The 17,487-nt window shown below is 55.9% G+C and overlaps 1 protein-coding gene across 6 annotated transcripts in view; it reads left to right on the top strand.

Moving 5' to 3' along the window:
- Positions 1-17,487, top strand: part of LOC136367357 (protocadherin gamma-C5-like) — a 73,184-nt gene that overhangs the window by 37,066 nt on the left and 18,631 nt on the right. For 3 of the 6 annotated variants that reach the window (XM_066328895.1, XM_066328896.1, XM_066328898.1), the window contains exon 2: positions 15,189-15,247. In XM_066328895.1, coding sequence (XP_066184992.1) covers positions 15,189-15,247 — 59 coding nt within the window. Of the gene's footprint in view, positions 1-4,821; positions 7,386-10,625; positions 13,160-15,188; positions 15,248-17,487 lie in introns of those variants that run through there. The other 3 variants (XM_066328894.1, XM_066328892.1, XM_066328897.1) reach the window with 3 other exon arrangements.

The raw sequence follows: 17,487 nt of genomic DNA, 5'->3' as shown, positions 1-17,487 counted from the left end.
TTCAGCATGGTGGTGCAGGTCCAGGATGGCGGCTTTCCGCCTCTGGCCACTAATGTCTCAGTCAGTGTGTTTGTCACTGACCTCAATGACAACGCCCCGATGGTGCTGTACCCTCACCCCAACACCACCGCCACCTACACCGATGTGGTGGCACCGGGCACTGCCGCTGGGCACATGGTCACCAAGGTGGTGGCGGTGGATGCGGATGCAGGGTACAATGCTTGGATCTCCTATACCCTGTTGCAGGCCACTGACCCCAGCCTCTTCTCGGTCGGGCTGCACAATGGGGAGATCTTCACGGCCCGCCAGCTCCGCGAGGATGACCCTCCCGAGCACACCTTAGTCATCCTGCTGAAAGATCACGGGGAGCCTGTGCTGTCCACCAGTGCCACCATCTCCATCTCTGTGGCTGAGATGGCCAAGGAGGTGCTCACTGACCTCACTGATGTGGCACCTGCCAATGATCCCAGGAGACATGTGACTTTCTATCTCATCCTGGCTGTGATTTTGGTGTCAGCGGCCTTCTTCATCACCATGTTGTCCGTGGGCATCTTCAAGTGCTACAAGTGGAGGCAGTCAAAGGAGCTGTACAACAGCTCCAGGAGTACCACGTACAGGACACCAGGACCCTTCAACCACATTGATGCTGTGCGGGGCGGCTTCACGCCACCCAGCTTCTACCATCAGGTTTATCTCACCACAGACTCTCGCCAGAGTGATCTCCTGTGTAAAAAGCCCTTCACTTCCAGCCCCTTGGGGAGCCGCCAGGGCACCATAAGGAATGGTGAGCCAGGGCTGTACCACCAGATTGTGGGCACTGCCAGCCGGCTCCCCACACCTGCCGAGGTAATGTAGCTCCTTCCTTGGTGTGTCCCAGCGCTGGGCAGAGCCATGGTTCATTTCTGCCATATGCGTGTGGTTGAGTGTTGGGGTTGGGAGGGATATCCGGTCATGCCACTCTCCTAAAAAGTTCAGCTGCAGCTGAACAGGTGTTCTTTGGAGTCAAATGAGCCATCCTGATGGCTGATGACTTTTGCACTGTGATGAGCAGGATCAAGTGAGTCAGTTTGTTCCTGTTGGCAATCATGCGTCTTTTGGACGTGGTTTTGGGTACGCCTTGCATGAGTGGAGGCTGAGGTCAGCTTGAAACCACTTGTTAATCCTTGGCACGAAGTTTGTTGCTAATGGTATTTCCTTCCCTTTGCAAAAGGAGAGCCAAGGGGAGCACTTGTTCTGGGGGGGGAATGTAATCTCTGTGCGTCGTCACTTGGTGGGGGCTGGAGAGGTGGTGGTGCAGAGGGGGCTGGGAGCTGGAGATGGCTGTGTCGCCTCTCACAGTGCAGCACACAGAGCTGAAGGATGATGCTGGCTCCTCTGACAGGCTGTGGTCACAGAGCAGTCCCCCCCATCTGCGCCGCTCCTCATCTTTGACTCCTGAGTGGTTCCGGTTTTATTTCCATGGAATTCTGTGCTGATGTTCACTTTGGGGGAGGGGGTGGGATTGCAGATTGCACTGCCCAGGTTCCTTGCAGGGCTCCGCTGAGCTGGACTTTGCTCCTTTTGGCTCTGAGCAGGGTGGTGAGTCCTCTACTCAGATGTAAATGTTGTCCAAATGTAGATGTTGTCCAAAAACCCTGTTACAAGCTCTGCATGATTTGTAAAATGCTGTCTCTGGGTGATGTCTGATGTCCTGACGGAACAAACTGCAGGCTGGCAGGCGTTTGCGCATGGCAGCAGCTTCTGTGCTTCTCCCCCGATGGGAATTGTGCTGCTTAATTTGAAAGCTTTCAATTTAGGAATGCTTCAGTCTTCAGAGGTGAGGCCAGATAGTTGATCCAGTGGAGGGGGAGTGTGGATCTGGTGGATTTCCAAGGTCATCAGTGCTGGTAGTTTGCCCTTCCTGGGAGGCAGTGGGTAGGAGAGACCGGCTCCTCAGAGCAGGAGGAAGTGAGGTGCAACGGAAGCTGTTCATGGGTGTGAGGCTGCGTGTGCTGCCTGCTCAGTGTGGCCAAATCACAGATGGAGGCAGAAACCTCTCAGAATTATTTTATGCCTTATTTTTTTTTCCCCTGTTTGCGTCACTGCTCAGACTCAGCACTTCTGATTTGTGGCAGGTGAGAATGGCTGCAGCAGCTGCAGGAGCAAGTGTTCCTCTGCATTGTGTGGGCTGTGCTATGACAGGGGACAAGGATGTCCCCTCCAGGAAAACGTCCTGACAAGATGCCTCTGGGGGTGAGGGCAATAAATGATTAGAGAGTGGGGGTGGAAGGAGGGCAGCAAGCCTGAGCCCCAGCCATGACTCCCTCTGACTCCCCAGTACTGCACTGGAAAGGCACTGGCAGTGAGAAATGAGCTGGGCTGGCTCAGGGCTCAGGATTTTCAGTCTTTGTGGTGATAATGGACTGTGTCAAGCCTTTACACCTCCTTGCTCTGCAAAGCACAGCCAGCCCCCAAAAGTGATGCAGTGGGAAGGGTGTTGGCTCTGTCTGTAGCAGGTGGTGTGTCCTGCCATGAGGGGTACTACCTTGCTGGATCTCCAGTGATTCCTGGGTTGTCTGGCTTGGTGCCTTTCCACAGGATGAGCTCTGACCCTGTGGAATAAGGAACATCTCCTTCTCCAACCCAGACACCCCATACCCTTCCTGCCTTGTCACACTGTCCCTATCCCAGGCTATGACAGACCCAAACAGCAGCAGGATCCCCCGTGTACAGCCCTTGCTCCAGGTCCTTGGTGACCGAGTCATCTCAGGACACTGAATGGATTCTCCCCAAGCTACGTGGGCTTTGCCGGGGGCTTCTGCTGAGGCACTGCAGCAGCCCCAAACCCATTCCCAGGGGTGCAGTATCCTGCATTGCCAGTGGAAAGCTCTGTCACCCAGCTGTACTGGCCGGGGCCCGGCCTGGGATGGGGACAGGCACATTCCAGAGCCAAAGTTACAATGACAGCTTCCTGCTGGTGGCACCGTCAGGAGCCTTGGGGGAATGAGTATGTACGAGAAGGGATCGGTCTCTGTGTGCCGGGGAATCTCTTGTCCAGTGTTTTTCTGCATTGTCTCTTTAAGGATGCCTTCTCCCCTCCTCCGGAGCCAGCAGTAGGTGGGACCCAGGCAGCGTTCTCACCATTCATAAGGTTCTTCCCAGTGTCTCTCCCTGAGTGGCAGCAGAGTGGTCCCGCCTCACGGTTCTGAGAATAGGCACGGAGGTGCTGCAGACGGGAGGGAGGACCCTCGGCTGCAGCACCTTTACCGTCCCTGTCCTCGCCAGAAGGATGCTGGCCCTGTCACCGTGCCGGGCACCGATGCCCTCAGACTCTCTCACCTATTCTCCAGGTCTCTCTGGTGCCCAGGTGGCGGGGACAGGCAGGATCCCTGGGTCCCCTGTCTGCCACACCACTGCAGCCCCCAGCCCCCAGGGTCTGTGTGCATCCAAGGGAGGAGGGTCAGGGTGGCCTTCAGTGCACCAAGGACAAAAGACAGAGAGGTTCTTTTTACAAAAGCATGTGGTGACAAGACAAGAGGGAATGGTTTTAAACTGACAGAAGGTTTAGATTAGATAACAGGTATAAAAATGTTTCCTTGTGAGGGTGGTGAGGCACTGGTACAGGTTGCCCAGAAAAGCTGTGGCTGCTGCAGCCTTGAAGTGTTCAAGGCTGGGCTGGATTTGTATCTGAGCAGCCTGGTCTAGTGGAAGGTGTCCCTGCCCACAGCAGGAGGTCAGAGCGAGATGATTTATAAGGTCCCTTCCAACCCAGGCTGTTCTGTGACTCTATGACTGCACAAGGCTTCTGCAGGGATGTGAATTGAACTAAAGGTCTGCAGCTTGCTAGTATTATCTGGGACAGGGAGAGCAGGAAATTACTGTGTACTCCCCCCTGAGGAGGCTAAGACCCCTGCTTCTGCCCTCAGGAGACTGACTGCAAAGCTGTATCTGCCAGAGAGTATCAGTGTGTGTGTCTGCCAGGTGGGAGGGAGGCTCTGGGCTTCCTTCCCACTCTGACATCCTGACCTGGTGTTGTGATCCTGTGGTGATCTAGTGGCCTTATTGTCTGGCTCAGTGTGTTTGCAGTGATTTCAGTACTGTGAAGACTGACCCCTTCCTTGCCCCAGGGTGAGGAAGTGGCTTCCAATCAAGTGTGCATTGAGAGCAATTGTATTTTGGCTTGGAATGGCTCACCTGCCTTTGCTTTTCCACCTTCAGCCTCCCACTCCCAGGGTGGGCTGGCAGGGGTGGGCGTCTCCGTCTCAGTGCAAGGTCTCCTGGCCGGTGCTGGTACTGGTGGCAGTGATGCCTCACTCAGAGAGGCAATCATGGGGTGCAGGCAGCAGCCAAAGCAGTAGCTGAGGGGGAGAAGAGGGGTGAGAGAAGAGCCCCTGGCACCTCAGGGCTCTAACAAGCACCTTTTCATCGGGCATGAAAAGTCCTTTGGCCTTCGTTCATGACAGCTGCCCTTTGTCTGTGGGCATGATGTGAAGCCACCATTGTGGAGGGGGAGCACACAGGGAGGGCTTGTACCTTGCTTCCAGGCTGCCAGGACGTGCAGTTTCCCTGTGAACGCAAAGCGAGCTGTCGGAGCAAGTGAGTCAGGCTGGCAGAGGGGAGGCCGGGGGTGGCAGCCCCGCTGTTGCCGGCTCAGGCCCCTGCTTCCCGCACCTCCGGAGCCACTGCTGGCCGAGAGGGGATGGAGCTCTCGGCCAATTGGGCGCTGATCTGAAGCGAGGGGGGAAAATCTGCTTCTCCCCCCCTCCCACCTCCGCGCTGGGGCTGTGATTCAGTTCCCCTCCCCCAGCCCACCCCCTCTGCTTGGAGGCTGACAGTTGGAGCCGCAGCCTGCCGGAGCCCCGGAGCTGTTTTCTAAGCCGTGGAAGAGAGACCCAGGGATTTATTCGCAGTTCCTCAGTGCCTGCTGTGTCCCGGGCCGGATGTGCACGGACATGGAGAGTGTCAGCCTCCAGCGACCCGCCTGGAAATGGCAAGTACTGAGTTTGTTTTTGCTCTGCGGCTGGGGCTGGGTCTCCGGGCAGATCCACTACTCGGTGGTTGAGGAGTCAGAGTTGGGAACCGTGGTGGGGAACGTGGCCCGGGACCTGGGCTTGAAGGTGGAGGAGCTGCCAGGTCGCAGGCTGCGCCTGGGCTCAGAGGAGAGCTTGCGCTACTTCGCCGTGCGCCTGGACAGCGGCACGCTGGTGGTGAGCCAGCGGCTGGACCGCGAGCGTCTGTGCGGAGCAGCTGCCAGCTGCGTGCTGTCGGTGCAGGTGGTGACAGAGAACCCCCTGCAGCTCTTCCGCCTGGAAGTGGAGATCCTGGATCTGAATGACAACTCCCCGAGCTTCCCCACTGCCCACCGCACCCTGCGCATTGCCGAGTCTGCCACGGTGGCCGCGCACTTCCCCCTGGAGAGCGCACAGGACCCTGACGTGGGCACTAATGCTGTGAGCTCCTACCGGCTGAGCCCCAACTCCCACTTCTCCCTGGATGTCAAGCAGCAGCCGGATGGCAAACTCTTCCCGGAGCTAGTGCTGGAGCGTGCCCTGGACCGGGAAGAGCAGCCAGAAGTGCAGCTGGTGCTGACGGCCGTGGACGGGGGAAGCCCAGCGCGCTCAGGCACGGCGCAGATAACGGTCCAGGTCCTGGATGTCAATGACAACGCGCCCATCTTTGACCGCACCACGTACAAGGTGAAAGTCCCGGAAAACACGCCTGTGGGGGCTGTGCTTCTCCGGGTCAATGCGTCTGACCCCGACGAGGGTCCCAACGGGGAGACACAGTACTCCTTTGGGGTTCACACCTCCGACTCAGTGCGGAGGCTCTTTACTCTGGATCCCCACTCTGGTGAGGTCCGGGTGAGTGGGGCCCTGGACTTTGAGGAATCACGTTTCTATGAGATCTATGTGCGAGCCCACGACGGAGGGGTCCCAGAGCTCGAGGGCAATTGCGTGCTGCAGGTACAAGTGGAGGATGCCAATGACAACCCCCCGGAGGTGCTGCTCACCTCCCTGTTGAATCCGGTGCCAGAAGACACCCCACCGGAGACTGTTGTGGGGCTCTTCAATGTACGGGACCGAGACTCGGGGGCCAATGGGGATGTGAGCTTGGAGATCTCCCCTGATGTGCCTTTTGCCATCAGGTCCCTTCAGAACCACTTCTCCCTGGTCACCCAGAAGAGCCTGGACCGAGAGTCTACCTCACAGTACGCAGTGGAGCTGATCGCCCAGGATGGTGGTTCTCCTGCCCTCACCACCACACTTACGCTGCTCCTCAATATATCTGATGTGAATGACAACCCCCCACGCTTCTTGCAGCCCTCCTACGATGCCTTTCTCCAGGAGAACAACCCGCCTGGCTCCCTGCTGTGCACCGTCTCTGCCTCAGATCCTGATGACGGGGATAATTCCCGGCTTGTTTACTCTATAGAGAGTGGCCAAGTGCAGGATGCCCCCATCTCTTCCTTTGTCCACATCAACCCTGACAATGGTAATCTCTATGCTCAGCGCACCTTCGACTTCGAGGTACTGCAGGTTCTGCCAGTGTCTGTGGTCGTGAGGGACTCGGGGTCCCCCCCTCTCTATGCCAATGTTACCGTCTATGTCTTTGTGCTGGACCAGAATGACCATGCCCCCACCATCCTGCACCCTGCCAGTGACAATGATGTGCCGGCACCCCAGAAGGTCCCGCTGTCTGCCCCACCAGGCTACCTGGTGGCCAAGGTGTCAGCAGTGGATGCAGATGCCGGGCACAATGCCTGGCTCTCGTACCGACTGTTGCCGGAGTCCACCGACCCCTCCCTGTTCCATGTGTCGCTGTACACCGGGGAGGTGCGGACGGCGCGTGCCTTCCAGGACAGCGACATGGCGGTGCAGCAGCTCGTCGTCCAGGTCATGGACAACGGTGACCCTCCGCTGTCCACCACTGCCACCATCACTGTGGCCCTGGAGGAGGCAGCCCTGGAGGAGAGCTTCAATCCTCAGGATTTCTTGGCTGGTGCCAAGGAGAAGCCGGACCTGACCTTCTACCTGATCATCGCGCTGGCAGCCGTTAGCACGGTGGCACTGGCCACTGTCACCATCCTGGCCGCCCGGTGCCTCCGGCGCAGGGGCCGTGCCGCCGTCTCACCCTACTGCTGCTGCTGGCTCAGCGAGTCGCCCTCCCGGGACTTCTGCAAGCACTCCAGCCCCAAGCTCCAGCTCAGCTCCGACGGCACCCTTAAGTACATGGAGGTCACGCTGCGACCCACCGACTCCCCGTCCCAGTGCTACAGCACCTGCTTCTCCCCGGGCTCCGAGCGGAGCGACTTCACCTTCCTGCGGCCCTGCCCAACCCCCGCCACCCTGCCGAGGGAGAGCGGGGTTTTCCTGCCCGCCGCCGGCACGCTGCGGGAGCGCGGCCAGGTGAGCGGCGATGCCGGGGCGGGGTCCGGCGCTGCCGGGCGCTCCGACGGCGCGGTCCCCGCGGGGGGCGCGGAGCGGCCGCGCCGGTTCGCGGCGCGCGGCGGCGGCGCGCGGGCCGTGATTGGCGCCGGTGTTGCTGTCCTGGGGAAGGAGCGCGGCGATTGGAGCGGCGCCGCCGCGCCCGCAGCCAATGGCGGGGCGGCTGCGCGGCCGCGCTCCCCCCGCCCCGTCGAGCCGCGTCCGCCCCAAACAATGAATGGGAGCGGCGAGCGCTGAGCGCGGCCCCCGGCGCCGAGGGCATCGCTCCCCGGCCGGCCACCCGGCAAGGATGCCGAGGGCAGGGCAGGCGCGCCGGTCCCTGGGGCTGCCGCGTGTCTTCTCCTTCTGCTTGTTCTTGCACAGCTCATCTGCTCAGATCCGATACAGCATCCCGGAGGAGCTCACACGGGGTGCCTTTGTGGGCAATATCGCCAAGGACCTGGGCACCGATGTGGCTAAACTGGCGGCAGCTAATCTGCAGGTACTGTCGGATTTGGATTCCCAGTACTTCTCTGTCAATGTGAACACTGGTGTTATTATGGTCAGCGAGAGGATAGACCGGGAGCAGCTCTGCGGGCAGAACCCACGCTGCTTCCTCCACTTGAAACTTGCCATCGAGAACCCGGTGGAGTTTTACCGTATTGAGGTGGAGATCCTGGATATCAATGACAACCCCCCGGAGTTCCCCAGCGATGAGGTTGCCTTGCGGATCTATGAGCTGGCTTCTCTGGGTGCCCGCTTCCCCATCCAGCCAGCCCAGGACCCCGATGTAGGCACCAACACCTTGCAGACCTATCACCTGAGTGCCAATGACAACTTCAACCTCAACGTGAAGGCCCGCACCGATGGTGGGAAGTTCCCTGAGCTGGTGCTGGAGCGGGCCCTGGACCGGGAACTCAGAGCTTTCCACTACTTGGTCCTGACTGCTGAAGATGGGGGCTCTCCCCCACAGTCCAGCAAGATACGCATCACCATTCAGGTCCTGGACGCCAACGACAACCACCCGGTCTTTGACAGACCATCATATGGAGCACGCTTGGTGGAGAACTCGCCTCTGGGCACCCTCGTGGTGAAGTTAAATGCCACTGATGTGGATGAAGGACCCAACGGAGACATCCGCTACTCCCTCAGTAGCCACAACTCAGCTGCCTTACGCCAGATCTTTGCCATCGATGAGCAAACTGGGGAGATTCGTGTCCAGGGCAACCTGGACTTTGAGGAAGCGACAGTGTATGAGATTGAAGTGGAGGCCAAGGACATGGGGTCGCCCACGATGGAGGAGCACTGCAGCGTGGTGGTGGAAATCACTGACGTCAATGACAACGCTCCTGAGGTCATTCTTACCTCCTTCTCAAGCACCCTGAGCGAGGATGCGCTGCCGGGCACCGTGGTGGCTGTGATACACGTCAGAGACAGGGACTCTGGTGATCAGGGCAAGGTCCTGTGTCACGTGTCTCCAGATCTTCCCTTCCAGCTGCGCAAAGACTATGAGCACCAGTACTCGCTGCTCACCAGCACCCGTTTGGACCGGGAGCACGTCGCCTACTACAATGTCACCGTCTCTGCCTCGGACCTGGGCAATCCCCCACTCTCCCGCCACACCATCTTGCCAATCACCCTGATAGATGTCAATGACAACGCTCCCCAGTTTGAGCAAGCGTCCTATGAAGTGCTGGTGGCTGAAAACAATCCAGTGGGCAGCGTGCTGGTTACAGTCTCTGCTGCCGACCCTGACTCGGAGCAGAATTCCCGCCTGTCCTACTCCATCCTGCGAGCTGGTGGGACAGATCCAGGCCTGGATCCTACTCGCTACCTCTCGATACATCCCACAAATGGGCAGGTCACTGCCAAATTCCCTTTTGACTATGAGCAAACCACCTATCTCCAGTTCCATGTGGAGGTCTCTGATGGTGGCTCCCCAGCCCTGAGGAACAGAACACTGGTTCATGTTTTTGTAGTGGACCAGAACGACAACGCCCCGCGAGTGCATTTCCCCAGGGCTGGGGAGGACTCTGCTACTCAGTTCCGAATTTCCCCCTCCATCGTCCCTCCTGCCCTCATCACCAAGGTGGTGGCAATAGATGCGGACTCGGGGCGCAATGCCTGGCTATCCTACCACCTCGTGGAAGCCACAGACCTGGGGCTTTTCAGCGTGGCCCTACGTTCCGGGGAGGTCCGGATCATGAGGGCTCTGCAGGAGACGGACGCCTCTGAGCACGAGCTGCTGGTGGTGGTCCGGGACGCCGGGGAGCCCCCGCTCTCCACAGCGGTCACACTGGTGGTGCTGGTGGAGGAGAAGGGCCCAGAGGCCCTGCAGGGCTCCGAGGCTCGGGCAGCTGATGGTGGGGGCTTGCCCACTATTACGCTTTATCTGATTGTGTCCCTAGTGCTCATCTCCACCGTCTCGCTGGTGGGAATGGCAGCGCTGGGCATTCGGTGCCTCCGGCGGGGCTCTGCACCTGCCAACCAGGGCTGCTGCGTGGAGAGCGTGAACACGCTTCAGCCTCCTCCCAGCCACATCTTTGGGAACTTGCACTATGAGCCTAAGAAAGGGGACACTGTGATGGGCGTGCAGGTGACAGCAACGGCACCCCCCGCCCCTCGCTACCGCTCCTGCTTTTCGCCAGTCTCGGATATCAGCGAGTTCATGTTTGTGAAACCCTCCGCGGATCGCACCCTGTGCAGCGAGGTGAGCTCGGGAGTGTGGTCTCCAGCCTGAGCACAACCCCGGTCTTCGCGGGGCTCGGCACCGAACCGCCCGGCTTTGGGGTGGGGGTGTCGGCCGGTGGCCGGTGCCAGCAGCCGGGCGGGGCGGAGCGGGGTTCCCGCTGCCGGGAGTCCCCGGCGCCCTCCCGGCGCTGCGGGGGCGGAGTGGCGGCAGCGGGGGAAGGGGGGGGCTACGCCGTGCGTATTTTGGGGAAGGCGGTGAGATAGAGAAGGGGAGGAGGAGGGAGAGGAAAAGGAGGAGGAGGAGGAGGAGGAGGAGGAGGGGGCTGTGGAGAGACGTAAAACTGTCACTCGGTCCATCCCCTCCGCTCGCCGACTTTGTGTGTCTTTGCGTATCGAGAAGCGGTTCAGCCGGCCGGGCTGCGCTCGCCCCCTCCCCCGCCTCCTCCATCCCTCCGTGTCCGGCTCCGGCGGCTCCGGCGGCGGCTTCCTCCCTGCACAACCCGCTCGGACCCCTCCCGGGGCGCAGGGGTTCCGGCTGCCGGGGCCGGCTGCGGGGGCGGGGAGGAGGGGGAGGCTGCGCGGAGCCGCCGCCGCTCCTCTCCGCGCTGCTCCGTTCGCGCCCCCGGCACGGGATGCTCCCGGGACGGAGTTTGCCATGGCAGCTCCCGCTGCTGCTCGCAGCCCTCTCCTGCCTGCCGGCTCCCAGCTGCGCCCAGCTCCACTACTCCGTGCCCGAGGATCGCGAGCCGGGCTTCTCTGTGGGCGACTTGGCCAAGGACTTAGGGGTGGAGGTGCGGAGCCTGGCCGCCCGCAACCTGCGCCTGGTGAGCGAGGGTGGGCAGCGGCACTTCCAGGTGGACCTGGCGGCAGGTGTGCTGCTCCTGGACAGCAGGCTGGACCGGGAGGCACTGTGTGGGCAGAGCCCCACGTGCTCTCTGCACCTCCAGCTTGTCATGGAGAATCCCCTCCAGCTCCACCGTGTTGAGGTGGATGTCCTCGACGTGAACGACAACGCGCCCCAGTTCCCCAAGCCAGAGGTGGTGTTGGAGATCACTGAGGTGGCCAACCCTGGGACTCGGCTGCCCTTGGAGGTAGCAGAAGACCCGGATATGGGCTCCAACTCCATCTCCACCTACGAGCTCAGCCCCAGCAAGCATTTTGCCCTGAGCATCAACGTGAGAGGAGATGGTGTTAAAATGCCCGAGATCGTACTTGAAAAAGCCCTGGATAGAGAGAAAGTGCCTGTTCATCATCTAACACTGACAGCCCTGGATGGAGGGAATCCAGTGAAAACTGGCACTGCCAGGGTTACTATCCATGTCTTGGATGCAAATGACAACCCTCCTGTCTGTGACCCACCCATATCCAAGGTACTTCTGGAGGAGAATGTGCCAGTGGGTACTCTGGTCACCAAGCTGAATGTCACTGACCTGGATGAAGGTCCCAACGGGGATGTGGAATATTCTTTCAAAACCAGCAATAACTCACCTGGTAAATTCACCAAACTGTTCTCCTTAGATGCCCGTACAGGGGAGATCAGAACCAAAGCCCTGCTGGATTATGAGGAATGCAGTGCTTACGAGATCGCAGTTCGAGCCAGGGACAAGGGATCCCCAGCCATGGAAGGCCACTGTCACCTGCGAGTGGAATTAATTGATATCAATGATAACAGCCCAGAGATCGTGCTGACCTCTGTCTCCAGCCCAGTGCAGGAGGATGCAGCCCCAGGCACGGTGATTGCCCTCATTGGTGTGAAGGACAGCGATTCCGGTGACAACGGGCAAGTCCGTCTGCAGATAGCCAAAGAGCTCCCGTTTAAACTAGTGTCATCTTTTAAAGAGCATTTTTCGCTGGTCACCAGTGGTCCCCTTGATCGGGAGAAGGCCAGTGGATACAACATCACAGTGAGGGCTGTGGATTCAGGGTCCCCACAGAGGGCCACACAAAAAACCTTTTATCTCCGCATCGCTGATGTGAATGATAACGCACCGAATTTCTCCAGCCCTTTTGATACAGCTCACATTCAGGAGAACTCCCTTCCTGGAACTTCTGTCTTTTCAGTGTCAGCATCAGATCCTGATGAGGGTAACAATGCCAAGCTGTCTTACTCCATCCTGGACAATGGGATGCAGGATGTACCTATCTCAACCTACTTCCGAATAGATCAGGACAATGGCACCATCTACACCGTGCGAGCTCTGGATTACGAGCAGGACAAGGTGTTCCAGGTGCCTGTGGAGGTGAAGGATGCTGGGTCCCCCGCTCTGAGTAGCACTGCTGTGGTCCATGTGTTTGTCCTGGACGAAAATGACAATGCTCCCAACATTGTCTACCCATCTGTCCCCAAGGGCTCTGCCTTCCACCAAGCCATCCCGGCCTTGGCAGAGCCTGGCTATCTGGTAACTAAAATTGTAGCAGTTGATGCTGACAGTGGCCATAATGCCTGGCTGTCCTACCAGCTGCAGGAGTCTGCTGAGGCTTTGCCTTTCCAAGTGGAACGCCGCTCTGGGGAGATAAGGGTTGCACAGGCTCTCAGGGAGTCAGAAGATTCCCACAGGCTGGTAGTGGAAGTGAGGGACAATGGCACGCCGCCCCTCTCGGCCTCTGTGGTAATAGTCATTTCTCCGGAGGAAAACAGTGTGCAGGACTTCTCCAAGTCCTTGGATCTCCCCCAGTCTTCTCCCGAGGATACCAACCTAACGCTTTACCTCATCATCTCCTTGGTGTCCATCTCCTTCGTGTCCTGCCTGATGTTCGGGCTGGTGGCTGCCCGGTGTCTCAAAGCTGGCAGTGCCGGCTGGACCTTTGTGGGTTGCTGCCGGGGGACTGGCCGCAAGCCCGCCTCCCATTTCCGAGGGCAGATGAAGCCAGATGGCTTCATCAAGTACCTGGACGTGGGAGGAGCGGGCTTGACCTCCCAGGCACAGAATTACACCTCTTGTTTCTCGCCCATGTCTGACCAGAGTGATTTCCTCTTTGTAAAGCCCTTCAGCCACTCTAGCACTGCGGAGACTGTGGTTGCCTGTGAGCAGGTGACCAGCACCTTAGCGAGTCCCTGCGATGGGGTAAGAGATGCCTCTTCCTTACTGTCCTCTCTGCTCAGTGCAACAGTTTGTCAGATCCAGGCCAGCTGGCTGTTCTCTGTCTGTCCTTCCTCCTAAGACAGTGGCCTCAGGGAACATGTGTCACTGTCACCTCCTGGGATGTGGCAGGTGAAAGTTTTGGCTGGGCTTGGTGGAGGTGGGGGAAGGGGCTGAGCAGCATTGTAGAATCAAAGACTCTGTGTTTGTAGCAGTGGAGAGTTTCCCCTAGGCCCCGCTCGTACTTGTTCCTATTTAAAGTGATTCTTAGTGTGCTCAGGAACAGGTTTTTTGGGGGTTTTACTTCTTGGTTCTGTTCTTGGTTCCCTTTTTCGTGCATGGCACATGAGCTGCGGTGCGGGGGAGGTTATCTGAAAGGAAAGTCTGCCTGTGTTTCTTCTGCTCAGTTTTAGAGGTGCATTGTAAAAATGGCTCGTTTCTCAAACCCCAAGTGTTATTAATTACTGACTGTGCCTTGGCAAGGGATCATTTTCCAGCTTGGTCGTGTTGAGCAAGGAGCTGAACTCAGTACTAAGCACTAAAATACCGAAATGTCAGGAGTGACATTGTTCACGAGGATCCTGGTGACCTTACGTGCCCTTGGCCTTGAAGAGGCTGAGGAGCGGCAAGCTTTGAAAACTTGAGCTGTTTGTACTCAGATGCCTAAATATAGATGTAGGTGACTGTGTTTAGCTGGAGCTTTTATAACTTCAGGATATAAAAAGTAAAGCAATTTTGTGCCACAAATGCCTGCCCTAAATTTGAAAATGGTAATTACGACAGGAATTCAAAATATGGAAGGGCTATTCAAAATATTGGGAAGGGCTTATCTAGTGCAGCATTGTGTGTCAACGTGTGCAAAAATGCGCATCTGAAATCTGGAGGGCAAGTCTTTAAACAGCTTCATTTGCATGCAGCATAGGGACCAGTGGGGCATCTATTTTAGGGGAGTAATTTATTCTAATATCTTCTTTCATGAGTATCATCAAAGCTGCGGAGAAATTAGTGAGAGCACATCTACTAAATAAAAATCTAGGTCAGCTCTACTCGTCTTCACTTTTCCTTAGTAATTGCATGTACAAGCAGAATAATCCTATAAAACTGATGTTCCACTATGTATGGGCTATGAACTGCTCCTTCCTAAAATAGCTGAGGGAAGTGTAGTCCTTTCCAGGTAGTATGTCATCACTCTGGAGTTAATTAAGATGATCATGATTTTCGGAAGTGTGTGTGTTTTCCCGACAGAAACAGTTGTGCTATTTAGTGCTTTCCACAAAGGCATGATTCAAACAGGAATACACAAGCTTACTGCATGTCCTTCCTTATTTACAAAATGTTCATTGTCTGGTTGTAAAATAACACGGGCAGAGAGCGATATGGGGGCTTATTAATGAGGTTACAAAGTGTGCTGCTGTGTCTGAAGGTTATTGTGTCTCCTGAACAAATAATGCTTTTTCCTCTTGCTGTCGGAAGTTTATTCTTTTCTCTGTGGACAGAAAAAATATTGTAGTGCTCCAAGGCCACAGCAGCTAGGAAAAGTCATTCAAATACAATGGGTGAAAACAAGATGCCAGGCAGGCCTTTTTAAGGACAGAAGAAGGCGAGATTAGGAAGGTCTGTTACTATTTTACCTTAGAGTATTAAAAGCATCTTTCTCAGTATCAATTAACTCTGCCACCCCCTCACACCCCCCTTCCTCCTCCAAGCTCATTACTGTGGTGCCACTGAATTCATGCCCTTATCAGTTTATTTCATGCTTCATTTCTTTCACAGCCTGGTATCCTGAGCTGCTTTGGAAGATTATTCTCTGAACAGTTTTTGTCATGCTTTTTGGTATTCATGCTGCTTCAGAAATACTCAAGAAAGGGGAGGGGGAGCATTCTCTTTGTTCTAATTGATTTGCTTCACTTGGACAGAACATGCTGATATTCCAGACTGAAATAATCCAGGATCAGTTCACTTTCATTTTCAAAGGCGAGAATGGAGGTATTAAAACTCTTCTTTTTCTTTGCAGCAAGCTCAGCCTAACACAGATTGGCGCTTCTCTCAGACCCAGAGACCTGGAACAAGTGGGTAAGTGGCTCTTTCTTCATTTGTCTATGGGATGAAGGTTTCTTTTCTTGGTGTGCCAGTTTCAGTGCTGGAAGGTCCATGAGTGGCAGCTCTGAGTGTCCCTGTCATTGATGGAGCCAGAAATAGGGCTGCTCCTGTGTCAGCTGTGTTTGGTGGGGCTGTGACAGCTGCTGTTGGCAGTGGTGTGTCTGGGTTTGGTGTCTGCACCTCAGGAACTGGAGGGAAAACTCCAGGGGAAGTCAGGAGATGGTTGAAGGACTGGACAGTGGATTCACAGAGAAAGGCCTCTTTGCTAAAGCAGATTCTTAGCATGCAAATTCCTTCCTGAGTCAAAAATCTTTAATTCCTCTCCCTTTATGGTAGCAACTGGAAATCACTCCCTTTGACCAGTCCTGGAACCTTGAGCTCTGTGCTGCTGAGGTGTGCTCACAGAACCACAGGATGGAGGGAATCAGAGAGCTTCACCTGGTCCCACCTCCCTGCTCAGCAGGGTCATCCCAGAGCACACAGTACAGGAGTGTGTCCAGACACTTCTGGAATATCCCCAGTGAGGGAGATTGCCCCAGCTCTCTGTGAGGTGTGTGTGAGGTCGGAAAAGAAGCCCAGCAGCAGAGCAGGGACCTGTCAAGTGATTACCCTGCTCTTGACTGGCGCTCTCTTGCCTCTGGCCCACCAAGGTTTGCTTGTCTTGGTCCCCAGTGAGAGACCACTGACACCAAAATGTTGTTCTTTGCCTCTCCCATCTTTTCTCCTGGTTCATGAGCAGGGACAGGGATCCCCTTCAGAGGATGAACTCCCTTGAAAGAAAGAACTTTAACTGAATTGCAGCTCTCTCTGTGAATACCCCAACCAGAGGTCATTGTGTATGAGGAGACTGGCTCGAGAATAATTTATACATGAAAAGATTATATATTTTTGGGGCAGATCTGAGGATTATATTCTCTGAATAATCAGGAGTAAATTTGGGTGATGTGCTTCTACATCTGACTGGCTCAGGCACTGTATCTCTTTATGATTCCTGGTGGCCACTTGGGCAGCTCCTGTGGAGTTTGAAATGGTGACATGGGAGTAGTGGGTGCTGGATTTTGGTGTCAGAGCTTGCAATGAAACATCTTTAATGTAGCAGCTGCCTGTGCCTGACTCTTTCCCTGGATCTGGCTCAATAATCTATCTTATCAGAAAATTAAGAGATCGCTATAGCCAATTTGTTGAAGTGATTAAACTTTGCTATTCCAGCTGATAAAGCTAAAATTGAGTGAGGGTTTGATGTAATTAGATAAAGTGTTCGTAGTTGAAACTGGCCTTGGACTTTAAAGCAAAGCTATAGCTGGAATAGTTTTCTCAGAGGTCTGTTGAGTTCCCCATCACTGACGACATTTTAATCAAGGAAAATCTTTCTAAGCATTTCTGCTCCAGTTCAAATGACGATTAACAAAGCCCTGTTAATGCAGAAGTGCACCACAGCTGCTGTAATTGTTTTGCTGTGAGAAGGCAGTAAATGAGCCCCATCAGAGCAGGCTCTACTGCTCCCTCTTCCAGCATCGTGCTGGGGCTCTTCAGGGCACGGAGCTGGTGCAGTCCAGACCCCCTCAGCTCAGTGACAGGGACTTTTCTCAGGTCATGGGACAGTGACACTCGCCCCAGCTCCCAGCCCGGATCTCTTCACAAGCTCCATCCCCTTCCCAGTGCGTAAGAGACAGCAGTGACCTGTGGCATGGGAAGAGCCATGGCAAGGGGAAAGGCAGCCTCAGACTGTTTGTGGGGAGCTGAACAAGTGTGACATGTTAGTTCTGGTGCATGAGCCACAGTGTCACTGCTGAGGATGTGTGAGTGCCCAGGACAGTCCCTGGAACAGCTGCTCTTGAATCACAGAATGCTTTGGGTTGGAAGAGACCTTAAAGCTCATCTTGTTCCAACCCCCTGCCATGGGCAGGGGCACCTTCCCCTGGACCAGGTTGCTCTGAGCCCCATGTTGTGACATGGGGTCCCACAGCACGGACTAAGCTCTGACTTTAAGAAGAGATTTTGCCCAAATTCAGGCTGCTGCTAAAATGACTGGAAAAACCCAGTGGATTTTAATTCCTGCTGGTTTTCCCCAATTGTCTGTGTCCACATTTGCAACAAGACGGCTCTTGCAGATTTTTTTTCCCCTGTTTCTTTCATCCTGTTTTAAGTTAAATGAAGGGGGATTTTTTTTTTTTTTTATCCCAAACCTGTGTGACACTGTTAAAGGCTGGAAA

Source organism: Sylvia atricapilla, chromosome 14, assembly GCF_009819655.1.
Source record: "Sylvia atricapilla isolate bSylAtr1 chromosome 14, bSylAtr1.pri, whole genome shotgun sequence".
Classification (NCBI taxonomy): Eukaryota; Metazoa; Chordata; class Aves; order Passeriformes; family Sylviidae; genus Sylvia; species Sylvia atricapilla.
The sequence above is the reverse complement of the archived record's forward strand: the minus strand, read 5'-3'. Positions and strand labels throughout refer to the sequence as shown.